Here is a 16,744-nt window from a genome sequence, read left to right as displayed (position 1 = left end):
TCACACGAACGCGTTGGAATGCGTTGATCCGTCAGGGTTGACGGATCCCCATTCACTTTGAATGGGGTGACGTCAACCTTTTGACGAACTGAACGGAGCCACAATTCAGTTCGGCAAAGGATGACGACACCCCATTCAAAGTGAAATGGGGCTCCGTCGCCCTTAACGGATCAACGCATTCCAACGCAAAGGTGTGAATGCTCTGTCACAAAACCGTTTCAAGCCGTCTGCCTCAACTCCGTCCATCAAGCACCACGCTGTTCTTAAAACTTTCTGTCCAGGTGTCTCACATCCTCAATCAATCATCGTCACCAACCGCATGACAAGCAATCACTTGATGCTACGTGACGCTGCATTCTTCACAATATTTTGTTGCATGCATAATTATTTATTTAAAGGTAAAGATCAGGTATTTAGCAGACGCTTTTATCCAAAGCTACGTAGACAACCTGCAGCCGTTGGGAATCGAACCCCGGTCAACCGCTTACCACGCTAACTACTGCACAACCACACTATCATTTAGGCCTACATTCCATTACATTTAGTCATTTACCGTTAGTCATTTTATCCAAAGCGACGTACAAAGGAGAAAACAATCAAGCTATGAGCAATAGAGATAGTGTAACAATAAATACTACTTTACATAAGGAATACAAAGTGCAGTAAACTAACATTTCTGAACATAGACCTTTTCAGCATGCTGTGTTTAATGTGTTTAATATGTCTAATATGTAGATAAATGGATGTTGTTGAATAGCCCAGGCTCTGCTTATGGTTTATAATTACACACTTTTGTTTTCAACCATACCTGGGTGAAAATTGTCACAGAGACATAGGCTGAGACACTTTTGCCAAGTTCGGTAGACCTACTCAAGGGTTGAGCACGAGGGCTGAGATGCCTATGAAAGGCTGGATTAACCTGTTCGGCAGGAAAAAGGAGTGTCACCGAGAATGACAGAGCTCTTAAATAACCCAACAGAATAGGCTATGTTTTGGACCGCGTTTGTGCTGTCAGTGTTGTAAACCAACCTTAGCCTGAGTAATGTTCAGCATCTCAGTCTTTTCAGTTGTAGCGTTCAGATCAAGATACCTTTCTTATTAAGACTAGGGCTTTAATTGTAATTTAATCTGAATCACGGTTGAATCACGGTTTGATTTTCAAATGCGAAAAAGTGGGCTAGCTGGCTGTGCCTAGTAAGGCTTTGCGGGACTAATACTGACAAAAGAGCCTATCACCTCAGGTGCATTCTTCAGATAAGGTAGGCTACTGTACTCACTCAACGACATAGACCTAGGCAAGCTAGCCTACTCGTCCCACGCCAGGAGGCGGATTTAGTTAAATTAATGTGTTCGTTTTGATAGCAAAAAGAGAGAGACGAGGGAACAACACTCTAACGAAAAGGATACAATACAAATGGATTGCTTTTAATGGACTTTTTCTGTCATGTGAAGTTAACCGACTGGTAGGCTATTCTCAAGACGTGCACAGTGGGACTTGAGGTATGCCAATGAACGTTCAATGACTAACAACACTGTGTCGCGCTTCGATTAAAAATAATGCTATTCTATAATTGGTTGTTACACAGATTTTCCTACTGAACGTTATTGTTTTATAATTAGCCTACCCTTAGACAACAATACCCTACATCAGTCATCAGCAATGAGATTTGAGACACTTGTTAAAAGCGGGGTATTCCTTGACATAGGCTACAAACTTCTCAAACAATATTGCTATGTATGGGCATATTACCAATGTGACCCCAACAGCTTATTAGTGTAGTAATTTCCCCCCGTTTATTTTCAGCAGTTTTTGCCATGGGGGGCTGCTGGAGACGGACCTGTATGTGTTTCCTTACCGAGGACGAAAGACGGGCTATCTTTATAGACATGGAGATCCAAAAAATCCTCAAACACCAGAAAAAGAAAGAACGCAAAGAGATAAAAGTACTTCTTCTTGGTACGTAGGCTATCGTTTCCTTTACCTCCTTAATACACTCAGCTGTAAGCCATTTCTAGAATCAACTTCCGCATATAAGCTGCGCAGTGATTGTGCGATGCTGTAGATCTAGGCTACAGTTTCAGAAGTTTATTATTAAGCTTTCTAAAATGTGTGTGTCAGCCTGGGTATCTTAGTCTAGCATAGTTTAGAAGTAAAGTAGCGTTATGCAGGCGTGGCTACACGTTAATGTATCATTAAAAAAAAACTAAGAATGACCGTGGAAATTCAACTGAAAAAGCCTATCGGGATCAATATCAACAGAGTTCCTTCAGCCTTCAAAACACTCAACAAGACAATTTTGTTTTGTTTTAATTTCCCTTTCCTTACCTTCCATACGACTCTGAAGTTGTATAAATACATATTATCTGAGATCCCGCACATATTTTGAAATAATGATGATTGAATATTCTGCAAATTAATTGTCAGATGTGTCCACGCTGTCATGAACACAAAATAGTGGCCTATTTCTAAACAATATTGATTATTATCAGTGCATTGATCTAGGGTGAGATTATACTTCTGAAATGTCTCTTTTCTGAAAAGTTTAAGCAGTTTTTTTTAATTATTATTTCATTTGCACATGCCCATTGCTTTTAAATACATTGATTCAATACATACATATTTAGCAGTATGATTCAGTAATTATTTAAACAATATTAAAGAGGCCATATTATTAAAGTTTTACTTTTTTCGTGCCTCTATGCATAGATTTGGGTATCTGGCATTCCTATCAATCCTGAAACGCTGAGAAAAGACAACCCAGTGACAGAGCTGCACAATAATGTCAAAGTTTGGCCAAAGTCATCATAAATGCATCCTATGGCACCTTTAAAGGTGTTGCCTGTTCATTAATCACGTTGTGGATATAATGTAGAACACTATCTTGGAAAATGTCTTTTATAGGGACTGGAGAAAGCGGCAAAACCACATTCCTCAAACAAATGAGGATCATCCATGGCAATGGCTACTCTGAGGAGGACAGACGAGGATTTGCCAAGTTGGTTTTTCAGAATGTCTTCACAGCTGTAAAGGCCATGACTGGGGCTATGGCCACCCTCAGGATCCCCTATGCCAATCCACAGAATGAGGTACAGTCCTGATACATACAGTGGCCTCATGTTTTAATGCAACATCATTCTGGGGATTTCAGTACCACATGAAATGTGAACATATCAAAGTTCAAAGTTCAAAGTACTTTATTTGTCATTGTCACAAAAACAACGAGACAGTAGAGGCAGCAAACAGACAGCTAAAAACTTAAGTTGCTGTGGACATTAACTGCCACAGCTAAATAATGATAAATAACAATAAATAAATAGATAAATAAATATCCCTGAGTAAAAAAAAAAAAAAAAAAAAAATTATATATATATATACATTGAGCTGCATCAATAGTTGCAGGGTAGAGTGTTAAATCTGTGAATACTTTGTGTTATCTGTGAATACTTTGGGTTAATTCCTAATTGACATGTCTGTGTCATCTCAGGTTTATGCTAAGTGGTTCCAAGACGTGGACATCAGGCAGGTCACTCAGTTAGACAGAGGATTTGTGGACGCTCTCAGGCATCTCTGGGCAGATGCGGGGCTCAGGGTCTGCTATAGTCGCCGTCGTGAGTACCAGCTCCTGGACTCCACCGAATAGTAAGTTGCACAAAATGTCAGACACTGGTCTACAGTTGTTGTCTTGGGAGTGTTGGGAGACAGACCTCGGCCACACATAATGCCTGTAAACGCAGCTGAATGCAGAGGTTTGGGCACCCCTGTGGAAATTACAGATTTTTAAAGTGAAAAGAAATAAAAAGAACCCATCCAGCAAAAAAACAATGAGGCTTTCTTCAAATGTTAATGCTGTGGTACTTTATTTATCATTTCATGATATTAAAAATAACATTTAACAGTAATTGTGGTATGCACTAAAGTTTGGCCACCCTACTAAGTCACAAAAGGTTGTTGCTATTTGAGATCAACAGCCAATCAAATTACATTCCTCCCTTCCGTGCTCCTGGAACACCGTGTTGATTGGCTGGGATTGTCCATAGCTTGTTTCCATGGCAATATGTTTGCTTCCCATTTCCAGAGCCATGACTGTTTACAAACACTGGATGTTGTTTAGTACATACTCTGAATGACTGTTTACAAACACTGGATGTTTTTTAGTACATACTCTGAATGACTGTTTACAAACACTGGATGTTTTTTAGTACATACTCTGAATGACTGTTTACAAACACTGGATGTTTTTTTAGTACATACTCTGAATGACTGTTTACAAACACTGGATGTTTTTTAGTACATACTCTGAATGACTGTTTACATACTCTGAATGGAGAGTTTGACAAAATCCCAAAAGTGGTGCTTGACACTGTGACACGTGCTGCTTTACACTGTAACACTCGGTGCTTGATACTGCTCAACATCTGTCGTTGCACTGCGATGTAATCCAGCCGTGTAGCCTTGATTGTATGGTCTTTTATATGTGGTAGATGCTTTGATGACAGCTTTGCACACTCTTGGCATTCTTTCAGAATACAAGTATCTATCAACAATTATTGATGATAAGTTATCATGGATAGCTAACAGTTAGACACAGCAAAGACTTTCTAAAATAAGTTAGACAAGGAAATATTGACCGACCCAAGACTTCTGTTTTAACGGTCTAATCTATTTTAACTTTTCATATTCAATGTTTGGGGGCATTCTTTGTCCATCAGAGAAAATAAACTAAAGAGGGTTTTCACACTCAAACTGCAAAAATCATAAATGGTATAGATTTTTGTTGTGAGTTGTTTCCATTGTAACCTTGCTGAGCAGGACACATTCCCTTGGGGAATTTCATTTTCATTCCGTTATCATTTCATTAAATCAAAAAAAATGTCCTGACTAAAAGTAACAGTGCAGGGTTGTGTTTACTTAAAAAATCAACAAAATATGTATTTGGTTCATGGGTGCCCAACCTTTTGAATACAACAGGATCGCTATTACCCCAGTCATTGACATGCTGCATAAATCAGTTCATTCTAAGACATCAAAAGAGTCACTCAAAAATGAAAGAGTTCAATGTATGTGTCTGTGAAGCACTGTGTAATCCAAATGTCCTTGTCTCCACTGATACAGCTTCAATGTATGTGTCTGTGAAGCACTCTGTAATCCAAATGTCCTTGTCTCCACTGATACAGCTTCAATGTATGTGTCTGTGAAGCACTCTGTAATCCAAATGTCCTTGTCTCCACTGCTACAGCTTCATGACGAATCTTGAGCGTATCGCTGGCCCTGACTACGTCCCTACTGCTCAAGATGTCCTTCGAGTCAGAGTGCCCACCACTGGCATCAACGATTATTCCTTTTGTGTCCAGAGAATAACACTCAGGTAATAAAGAGCATCAGAGCAGCAGTAAGGCGTTTTGGTCTGAAACTAGCAAGCTAACTACCTTAAAACATGCATACACTTTGGAAACACCACCAACAGCCCAGTTGGCACTGATAAAAGCTTGCTAACATACTAATTGGTGTATTTTGCTGTTATCGTTGTCAGTGTCGCACTGTCGTGAGAGCTTTTTTTTAAACTGTAACACAGAACTACATATTGCATATCCTGGATGACTAGTGGGAACGACACGTGTTTATATGTCCTTCACATATATGATGGGATCACATGACCACAGACCTCAAAAATTGGCTAATTGTTGCATAGTGTTGCTTGAAGCAATTGTTTAAAGATCCTCTATAGTAGTAGGAATTTGAAAACCAAACTGATTGTGATGTGTCTCTCTGGTAGTACTGGGGACAACATGGGACTCTTGCAAGAGGAGAAGTGGTTCTACAAACCTTTTTCATCCTACCTTTTAATATGAATGCATTTTTTTTCTCTGTCTAAATTTCTGACTAGCCTGAGACGCCAGAGGCCTTCTCTGAGATACTGAGAAAATGCCCATTCTACTATTCCCCAACACCATACACATACAGACTTAAATGTAGATATGTACGTGTACAAGAACATAATTTACAATCTATTTTCAAAAGCCAAGCACTACTCAAACTGAGTTATACATATAAGTAAGTAAGTAAGTAAGTAAGTGATAAGGGATACTGACCAGCGGACTATACATTATCCCGCTTATTATATGGTCACTTCACAAAACGATAGAAGACATTCCTCCAAGATACCTCTTTTTAATTATGTTGCTGACGTTTCGTGACTTCTGCTAAGAAAAACTTCTCCACGTTAATAGAACTTTATAGTTTCAGGTGTTGCATAGCAACCCCATTACTTGCTGACTTCAAGTTACAATGACTTTCCGTTTCGTTACATGCATGACCGGACTACTTGTGGAATGATATGAAAGATGTGAATTAGAGGCACAAACCCATTGCCAATGGCAGCGGTCAATATAAAGAAATATCAGACCTCCGAATGTTGGCCCATTCGAATCAATGGAACTTTTTGCAACATTAATACAACATACAACATGAGGACCCTAAAAATAAGGGATTAGAATAGATAACTCACAATTGGCCAAACTACTTCAAGTGAGAGGCTTCATTCAAGTTTGTTTCAATATGTAGTTCACAATAATATAATTCATTTCATTAATTTATAATTAGCATATCTATAAATTATGGTGCTAATTCAATTCAATAGGTTTCTATTATCATTAAATGTTAGTGTAATGTCTATTCTTACATGTATTACATGTAACAAATAATTACCTCTAATATTACCTCTAATAAGTGGTTCTGGCAGACTAAAACTAACCACGTTTTGAAGAGTGAAATTTCCAAAACACTATATTTAGGATTTCCAAATCCTATATTTGTGGACACAGCCCAGATAACCCTGCCCATCCCACCTCAGTGCAAGTTAGAGGGTGCGTTTGGACCTTTAGTAATGCTAGCTGCATTGATTAGAAACAAGACAGTGCTGTTACAAATCTTCAAAACTGTCATTTTTTTCTACAAGTTGAGCATTCAGTTCTGTGGCTGATTATCCTGAAATTAATTTTAAAGATGGCTATAGTAAGTACATACAATAAAGGCTAGTTGATGTAGGGGGAATCTGGCACAACAAAGGTACTCAAACTACAGTGTAGCAAGTAATACATACACAGATATGCAGTTCATCTGTCCTATCCTGACCTGTGTCTGCAGCATCTATGTGTATTTTGGAAGACTGGTGGAAGACCACCAGATGATGCAGTTTAGAGACTGTCTGAAATCCTGTGTGTAGCCTCATCTACTGCAGAATGAAAAACACACATTGCATTGTGTGAAGCACTGTGCTGCACTGCACTTGAACCTGTGCCCTTTGGCATGGGACGTGGGCTGCTAGTGGAATATTAAAGCAACAGTATGCAACAATTTGTCACTTCCTGAGGCATGTTTTTATAGGCAAGTAGTTTTGGTATCATCTTCAAATTCATTCTGATGGTATGTGGTTATATGACGGACAGGTAAATACATATCGTTCCCACTAGCCATCCAGGTGTGGTCCGAGCCAGAACACCCCACAAAAATGTAAAAAAAAAAAAAAAAAGATCACACCTACCACAACCTAGCCAACCATTTCGCCAAAAGACCACGTTACCATGTTAGGTAAGATTATATTAGTGCCAGTTTGGCTGTTGGTGGGATTTGCAAAGTTTTTGCATGTGTTTTAGATTTCGTGTGCTAATTTCAGACCAAAGCTCTTTACTGATGCTTTAACATGCACAAATGATCTAGCGCATACATCTGATTTGAGGTTAAGTGAAGAGGACTGATCAATAAATGCTATCCTCATACAGAGGAAACAGTAATACTTTGTAAGTGACTAAGTATTTCAACCATAAGATATCCTAGCATGTATCCTATCCATGCTAGTATGTACCACATGTATGCTAGTATGCTCATCCTGATACGTGTATGAATTAACACCCCCCCCCCCCCCCCGCACACACACACACACACACACACACACACACTCCCTTTCTCTATCTCTACCTCTATCTCAGGGAGTTTTTCCTTGCCCCTGTTGCCATTGTGCTTGCACTAAGGGGGTTCAGGCCCTGGACTCTGTAAAGCGCCTTGAGACAATTTTATTGTTTGGGCACTATATAAATTGAATTGAATTGAATTTATAGAAATGCAATGAGGTTAACGTGACAAAATGTCATGTTTGATCTGTACATGAAACGGTAAGCAGTGTTACTAATTTGCCTCTTGCTCTGTTAATGACTTGGAATAGGATTGTGGATGTGGGTGGACAGAAATCGGAGCGCCGCAAGTGGATCCATTGTTTTGAGAACGTGACATCGCTCATATTCTTGGCCTCCCTCAGTGAGTACGACCAGCGGCTGGAGGAGAACGACACAGACGTGAGAATACTTTTTATTACACTTTTCGTTTCTTTTAGACCATATTTAAATAGTCTTTTACAGGTTATTTATTGCTGTTATTTACAGTTGTTAGGGATGTATTGGTGATAAATTATTGTACGTACAAAGTATATTTAACCCTGTGCATCAAAATGGTTGTTATCTAAGCGGTGTACATAAGTAAGTCCAGAATAGCAGCCCTGTACATCAGGACTGGGGAAAAGAATTGTTCCATGGATGTGGGGCTAACATGAAAGATTCTGCATTGATACAGGAAAAATAAATAATCTATTTATTTGGATTATTTATATAATATGCATGCCACATATTGAGTTTGAACAACTCATTCAAGCCCATTTCACTGTGAAATGCCCCAAAAAAAAGTGAATTTACAAATAACACGAGCAATATACACTATGAGTAATGTTACACATTCCTTAGGATGATGCTAGCCAAGAATCATACTTGTGCATGTAATCGACTCTGTAGATGTGAAATAGTGTTGCACTATTGTGTGTATGGTACACCGTGGACCACTCAGTGGCCAACACATACAATTCAGCCTCAAAGTTGTACTATCCTATTTCTTCTCTCTGAGATCAAGTTCATATTCAAAGTCATGTCACTCTAAGATTTCATGTCATCATCATGCTAACATAGCAAGTGTGACGTAGTTTAACTACAGATACTCACAGAGACCAAATTTAAGGACCATGGCCAGCCAGTTGTGCACTGTTGTGTATCCTGTCACCCTTGCTATCCTTCTATAACTAAAATGCCCATGCACCAAGTCAGCCAACATTACTAAACATAACTCATCTAAACCCATATCAAATTCAATCTGTGTTATGGGTCCCAATATTATTTTCTGCTCAGCCTTTTGCCAACCTTTTGCCAACAAGCAGAGACCAAACTCCAATTTGTTGTAGCGTCAGTAGCACTCTGGATTTACTCATGGAGAGGTATCCATGCACTATCCATATCCTGTCTTGGGTCTGTCTCAAAGGCCATTTCACATTGTCAGCCGCTGTGCACAACATAGACACGTGCACAACGCCATTATAAAGCAAATTTCTGCACAAGTGGTTGATTTGGACAAGATGCTCCTCCCTGCTTTCCACGGATGTTGCATATTTTTTCACCACTGGTCAATCTCTTGTGACTTCGCAGTTTTGTAAGAGTGCACCATATTTCCAACTGTACACCTGGATGTTAAAGGTGTCACAACCTGGCTCGCAAGGCCATGACAAAGACGGGGGACCAGGGGCGTAACTATAGGGGGTGCAGCAGGTGCGGTCGTACCTGGTACCGCGGGTCTCTGGGGCCCGTAGCCGGGGCCCCCTTAAACTGCATCTGACAGGATATATATATAAAACAATCTGATCTGCACTATTTTAATCCACTTGTACACAATTCTCTGAAAAGTTTTATATTTTCATTCAGTCTACAAAATATATAAGCATTGCCATCACCTTTTGCTCCTACCATTTATTTGAAAGTATTCTAGTTACTGTATTAGTAGCAATAAACAGTAGCAGTTAATGTACTTTATTAGTAGCAATACACCACCACTAAATGTCTTGGAATATGTACTGTTAGCAATGTTTTTATATCATAAATTTATAAAGCTTGTTCTGTGTTTGTTATCTGAAAATGTCTGTAATTGAACATGCAAATCTTTAAAAACAAATGTGTCTGTAGAGCAGGCAATTGGATTGATATAGGTTTCCTGATCTATTCTATATACTCTATATACAATTTACTAAATAATACAATTTATTCTATAAATATATATTTTTTGTATTGAACATGTGGTTTTCCACGTGATTGGTTCATGTTCACCAGAACCGCATGGTGGAGAGCCTGACCCTGTTCTACACCACCATCCACTCACCCTGGTTCTTCAGCTCCTCCATCATACTCTTCCTCAACAAGAAGGACATCTTGGCTGAAAAAGTCCAGACTTCGGACCTACAAACATACTTTCCAGGGTTTACAGGTACAGTAACCTTAGAAGCCTTTGTTGAAGATTACATAAAGATAAAATGGAATTCAAGTCAAATTCAACAATGTTTAATATAAACTATAAGGCATTCCTGTCTCAGAGTTGATGTAGCCAATCAAGACCTTCTTTTGCACAACCTTTTTTGCCATCTCATTTTTATAAAGATCAGTTTGAAGACCATTAAACTTTAGATGATGAAACTTTAGACCAACACAAATGGTGCTGGTAAAATCTGAAAGCTGAAAGAGAAATACAATACAACATTTACAGTGTTCCTTTTATGCAGTGGGCATTCTTATCCTTATTACATCATGTTTTTCTAGGCATACAAATCTCGAGAGTTTTCAAAACTGTTTCAATTATTTTAGGCAGAGGTGCTCTATGAATGCAGAAATCTAAAGCTATATACATGAAAATGCAGAAAGAGGATGCATATACTGTACCTCTAGAGGTGGTGGTCCAGCTGTATAACCTCATCAGTGGCGATAGGGCCCATGTGCACCCTTGTGTAGATTGTGCTACTGTACAATCCTTGTTATCAATGATCTGGAAGAGCTACCTAGCTCAGCAGAAAAGAAGCTAGCTAGCAAGGAAAACAGGCAAACAGCAAGCAAGCTCTTTACAAGGGTAGGTAGAGTAATAGAACAGACAACTATGTAGATGGTGACAATTATTAGCATTGCAGGTAAATGCCAGCACAGAGTATGGGGTAGAATAAGTGCATGATTAGGGTAGGTGTAGGTCGAGGGTTTCTACAAATAGATCAGGACTGAAGATCTAGACTAGAAGGGGAAGAAAGAGACAAAGTGAGTGAGTAGAGTTCACCTGCCAATACGCATATATGCACTTAATGTTCCTATAGTTAGCCAGGTTATCAGGATCAAGGTTAGGTTTTTTGAGTGATGGTTTGATCGCTGCTATTTTGAATGATTGTGGAACGTATCGAGTCAATGAGTCAATTGTTCATGATTTTAAGTAGTGTCTCATTCAATCAGGATAGTGTGTATTTAAGTCGTTTTGTAGGGATAGGGTCTAGTAAGCAAGTTGATGATTTAGATGAGGAGATCATGGAACTGAGTTCAGGGAAGTCAATGGGTGTGAAGGATTCAATGAGTGCACCATGTTGTAGTGTTACATAGTGCATCCTGGAAGGGCTGTGGTGTCGTGGAGGGGGAACAGGGAAAACACAACAGGAAATGGTCAACAGGTCATCTAATTGTCCATATGAATGGAAATGTCTGTAAAATTGTAGTGTTCTTCTCGTCTTTAAAAGACATTCCCTTGTGAAAAGCCTTTGTATTAAGATGTGAAGCGGTGTTCCACTACATATTCAGTGTTCAAGGCCAATGGCCATCCCATTGTTAACTTTTGACAACATTGGGGTCATAAATGTCAGATGGCCGTTTGTGAGCAGAATTATGGAAAAACGACGAGCCTGGTTTTTATGAAATTTGGATTCCCAAGCCCAAGATTGTAGCATGGGCTAAGAAAGAGCCCATACAAGTTTGGAGCGAAGCCGAATCACAGGGCGGATCCATGATTTATTTTCCACTTTCGTTCGCATTGTGAGAGGGCATTTGGCCTTGGCGGAGGTCTGCATTCTCTGAGTACCCTTCTAGTTCAGGATGTTTCTGCAAAGATTCCAGGATGTCCAAACCTACTTTTTACTCCAGATGGCCTCTCTCTCTATTTTGTTTGCAAGGCCTCTCAGATTGCTACACACACAGTTGGCTATACACCTTTCATGTAGTACATACATTGACCTCATTTTTACTTCCACCTTTTCCCCATAATCTGTCCCCCTTTGATTTCAATAAACCCCACTTCAGGAAGGAGACGTGATGCTCAGGCAGCCATGGACTACATCAAAGAGATGTATAAGCAGCAGCGCCTCAGCCGAGAAGACAAGCAGGAAAGCAAGATCATCTATCCCCACTTCACCTGTGCCACAGACACTAACAACATCCGTACGGTGTTCAACGATGTGAAGGACACAGTGCTGATCAAATCACTGGCTGAATATGGGGTTATTTGAGGGCCAGGACACTTCTAGAGAGCGGAATGTCTTTTTTTTGTCTATTCTAAAATCACTTTCCCTATTTTCCTGTCTTTTTTAATGCACTGGATATTATTGTAATTATCAGTCAAAGCATTCAGATTAATAACCAGTCTCAGTGAGGAGGTGTGGCCAAAAGAAACTGCTATCAAATAATGTCTAAGTAAATACATTTGTTAGGGATGGGCAAACCAAAGTAGTTAAGCAGTACACTTTTATACATATGAATATAATGCATTTTTTATGTTACATGGGGAATTAGTTAGATAGTAGGGCAGTGCCTTCCAATGCAACAACTGTTGCCCTGAGTGAAAACATTTGAGAATATTATTAAATAATATTTTGATATTATGTATTTTTTCCTGGATTTCTAGAACCAAAGAAATATTTAGATACAATTACATGCTAGACCAGTAACATGAATATACAGTGTAAATGTTATAAAATATTAGGCTCGAGGAAACTATATATATTTGAATGATTTATTCTTCATTTTTAATCTGCATTAAAAATCTGCATTTTTGTTCTGAAGTCATTATTAGTAAATCTGTTTGGACACTGGTTCAAGCAATCCACACCGTTACTCAATGATAAGGTTAACCGTGGAAACAGGTGACTGGTCTTAACCAATATTACTTCCGGGTATACCGAAGGTCCTCGTTTGTTTTGTTGTCATAGGCAACCGGTCCCTGGCGAACCAGCCTTGTTCCGTAGGCTGAAAGCTATTCAGGCGTGGCGTGCATTCCTCTTGGCCAATAACTTGCCAAAACATTTTTGATATTGTCTAGTACCGTAAATAACAGTAATTCCAAGAGGTAAGATGCCACCAAAACCGCAGAAGAGTGGCACAGGGGCTGGTGGGCCGTGGGAAAGTGGACTTACTGCTGCAACTCTCGAGGAGGTAACGTAATTTAACGTTAATGTTAACCTGGTGATATCTGTCTAATTTAGCTATCCTAGGACGTCGACCTATCATAAGATACATTATAAAGTACCCCTAACAACGTCAAGGCAACAGTATGCTGGGTTTAATGGCTTTTATATAGGGTAACGTTAGGTGTAAGTTAACTAAAGTTAACCGTTATGGTTGCGATAACGGTTTTTTACTTTTTTCAAATTCAGCAAATTGCTCCTCACGGTCTGTAGCTGTCCGTTCCGTGTATGAGGGTCAGTGACATTCAGATTTTCAAAACAGCAAAATAAATAATAATTAAATGAAACAGCAAGTCAGTTTTCACAAATATGTAGGCCTATTTTTATTTTTGTATGTGCCAACTGAAAAATATAACTATAAGTAATTTGTATACATTAAAAAGCCATGGGCAAAACAATGCTGTTTTCCATATGATATTAAAATCAATGACAATGAGACAGTCAGAGAAAGTGACAAATGTCATTTTGATCTAAGGAATCTACACCCAGGTATGACATTTCCAAACTAAAACTACATGAAATATTTTGTCTTTTAAGGTAATAATAACTTTTAATTAATTTCATCATTCCAGTAGAGAGTTAAAATTCCTTTAAACCTAATATTATATTAACTTCCGTACATTAATTTCATTGTCTATGTCAAGTAACAGAATATATTTTATATTTTTTTCTTATATTGTTTATTCTCATTAATACCAACTCAATAGTACCACTCAGTGTCCAACATAACATTTTCCCCACTAGATCAGAGTTTTACTGACCCCTTGTATATCTTTACTGGCCAAAATGAAAGCTGCGTGTAACGTTGTACAATGTAGCTATTCTTGGATGATCCCCAGTCGAATGCTATCATCTTTGTTCCTGTGCATTATGTCACCATCCATCTAAAATTGATGTTTTTCTATCATATTCAGAAGCATCATATCTTCCTGGTGTTATGTTGTTTTAAACGCTAACAGAGTGTATGTTTTGGTTTGGTTTAATGTGGCTGTGCTAAAACAATCTGATTTGGTGTAAAGACAGTAGTATTCTGGACAGGCTAATCTCTAACTAGCTATCTACTAGTTCGTCATCATGACCTTCATAACTGCTTCATAACGGAAATAACAGTGGACTTAACTCTGTGATATGTGGTGTATAACTTTTAGTGGACCATAATGTAAAGGTACGATCATTTTTACTGTGTTTGTTTGAACAGTACATACCCATCACCATCCTCTTCCCAGGTGTACTGTTTTTTCCATGACACTTTAGTAGCCTCATATGCTTCCTTTGACATTTTTTTCGAACTTTTGCCCGAGGTGAAACCCATACTAGGTGAAAAAATACTGACTGCAAGAAACAAATTGTAAGGGAATCTAGGGTTAGTTTCAGCCAGTTAGCATCACAGGTGAACTGACAGTAGTTCACATAAACATTGTCACTGGCCCGGACGACTAGCCAATCAATTTGCCCAACCTACTTTTTTACTTGCCTTGGACCATCGGGCCATTGCTTATCGGGCCATTGCATCCCTGATGGCCTGTTCAGTGAGCAGCCCGGCCGGAACACTTCCCTGGCTGAGCACCACATCCACATGAAGGACTCCACCCCGGTCCGGCAGCGGATGTACCGGGTGCCGGAGCGCCTGTTGCCTGCCCTCCAGGAGGAGCTGCAGGTAATGCAAAGGCTTGGTGTGATTGAGCGGCCAGAGAGCGCCTGGAGCAGCCCTATCGTCCTGGTCCCAAAGACAGACTGCAGCGTGCGCTTCTGCTCCACTTCCGCCAGGTCAATTCTCAGTCACACCTTGACGCCTACCCCATGCCCAGACTGGAGGACCTCATTTAGCGCCTTGGGGGGGCGCAGTTTAACTTCACAGACCTACAAATGAAATGTATAATTAATGTTTTTTTATTTTACTTTGAAAAGAAATCCCCAAACATCGTTTTAATAACAACAGTGAAAAAATATTGCAGAATAATTTGCATAAGTTGGAGTTTAGGATGGCCACCTCCCAATTGAAAGTGCCCTATTGATGATTCTTTTTATATATGTTAAGGTGACTGCTATCTGAAATAATTATTTGGATTAAATAGATCACAGACATTAAAAATGTACAAACCTAAAATTATTTTTCAATAATTTTTTTTTGCAATTTTCACCAATTTGTTTTTTTCAAACATTTTTTTTAGAACTACAACAATTTAGACAACAATATGACAAAGTATCAGAGCTCAACAATATCAACATGGAACACCATTGTTTATAAAAATCATTTTTTGGTTATTGAAAAAAATTGACAAATATATACAAGTAATAAAATATTGAATTCGATTGTAATAAATTACAAATATTTTGCATAAATCCTCTCCACATACACTCAGATTAAAACATCCCTGTTGAGGAAAGAGTAAACAACGTTCCCCAGCAGATCAGGTGTCACATTGAAGGCAGTATGTCATTTGTTGCACTCCTCGTCTCCCTATGCTTCTCTCTTTCTTAGTTTGTCATTCTTGTTAAGCTCTGGAAGTCATTCTGGTTATTGATTGCCAAGTGTTCCTTTTTACCACTTTTAGTTTGTTTATGTTTTTTGTTAACTTAATGCAAAACAGAAAGCATAATGTGTCAAACAGTGTTGTACCATAGTCCCTTGAAGTTTATGGACAAATCTTCAGCCATTGTAGTGAATATTAACATTAGGTAACTTTTTTGACTGTCTGTGGACAACTATCTAGCTAATAATAATAATAATAATAATAAAACATCACATTTATATAGCGCCTAATATCAAAGTTCTCAAAGACGCTTGAACATTGTATGTAACATTGGGTAACTTGGTAACTGGCCAGTTGAGATTATGTACTATTAAGACGGGCTAAGTGAAGAACACATAAATATGCTAATCCTACTGAAAGTAGTATAGCTTGCCATGAGTCTACGCAAACGAGCGGCAATGGCAAAAGAAAATTTGTTTTTTCGATGTTAATCAATGTGGATGACTAGCAGCAAGTATCAAAGAGAAGTTTGTCAGGGTTTTGACTCCAGCACTATTTTAAACTTGACACGCTGGCTTTCATGCAGATGAAGTGTCAAACATTTCAAGATGGCATGGATCAAATGGTTCTGCAACAGTAATTGCAGTCAGGACATGGTGTGGTTGTAGGGGCTTTGCTCTGAAGCAACTGATTGTTCCAAATGTGGAAAAGCTTTTGTGTTTACTCACACATACTGTATGCTGACATTCTTTTTTAGGAATTTTGGAAGCTGAATATTTCATGGGTTGTGGTGGAGTGCCTGGAGGATGTGTGGTATTTATCAGCGCTTGCACTTGCTGTGCAACAACCTCTGCGTAGACAATTCAGCATCGTCTCTTGGGAGACAACTGTGCAGAAAGTAGGAACTCCTACCTTATTCACACGCCA

General features: G+C 38.9%; 2 protein-coding genes across 3 annotated transcripts in view; both read left to right on the top strand.

The window, feature by feature from the left end:
- The first annotated feature begins 961 nt into the window (after positions 1-961).
- On the top strand, positions 962-12,855 carry LOC105893834 (guanine nucleotide-binding protein subunit alpha-11-like). Of its 2 annotated transcripts, none has more exons than XM_031574924.2 (8): positions 962-1,500; positions 1,808-1,957; positions 2,903-3,087; positions 3,486-3,640; positions 5,238-5,366; positions 8,220-8,349; positions 10,195-10,348; positions 12,184-12,855. In XM_031574924.2, the coding sequence occupies exons 2-8, from the start codon at positions 1,816-1,818 to the stop codon at positions 12,387-12,389; spliced, it is 1,101 nt and encodes a 366-aa protein (XP_031430784.1). In that variant the 5' UTR covers positions 962-1,500; positions 1,808-1,815; the 3' UTR covers positions 12,390-12,855. The 2 variants fall into 2 exon arrangements, with proteins under 2 accessions (XP_031430784.1, XP_031430783.1); XM_031574923.2 differs by having other exon boundaries at positions 1,805-1,957.
- A 237-nt stretch (positions 12,856-13,092) lies between these two features.
- The window catches only part of spag17 (sperm associated antigen 17), a 41,469-nt gene continuing 37,817 nt past the window's right edge, over positions 13,093-16,744 (top strand). The window contains exons 1-2 of the mRNA XM_042708939.1: positions 13,093-13,311; positions 16,575-16,715. Coding sequence (XP_042564873.1) covers positions 13,231-13,311; positions 16,575-16,715 — 222 coding nt within the window. The 5' untranslated portion in view covers positions 13,093-13,230. The remainder of the gene's footprint in view (positions 13,312-16,574; positions 16,716-16,744) is intronic.

This window comes from Clupea harengus, chromosome 10, assembly GCF_900700415.2.
Source record: "Clupea harengus chromosome 10, Ch_v2.0.2, whole genome shotgun sequence".
Taxonomy (NCBI): domain Eukaryota; kingdom Metazoa; phylum Chordata; class Actinopteri; order Clupeiformes; family Clupeidae; genus Clupea; species Clupea harengus.
This window is presented reverse-complemented; position numbering and strand designations above follow the sequence as displayed.

Excerpts from the sequence above, each read along its gene's own strand:
- LOC105893834 (XM_031574924.2), top strand. The coding sequence starts at position 1,816 with ATGGGGGGCTGCTGGAGACGGACCTGTATGTGTTTCCTTACCGAGGAC. Across the intron at positions 3,641-5,237 it reads CTCCTGGACTCCACCGAATA|CTTCATGACGAATCTTGAGC; the intron begins GTAAGTTGCACA and ends CCACTGCTACAG. Across the intron at positions 8,350-10,194 it reads TGGAGGAGAACGACACAGAC|AACCGCATGGTGGAGAGCCT; the intron begins GTGAGAATACTT and ends CATGTTCACCAG.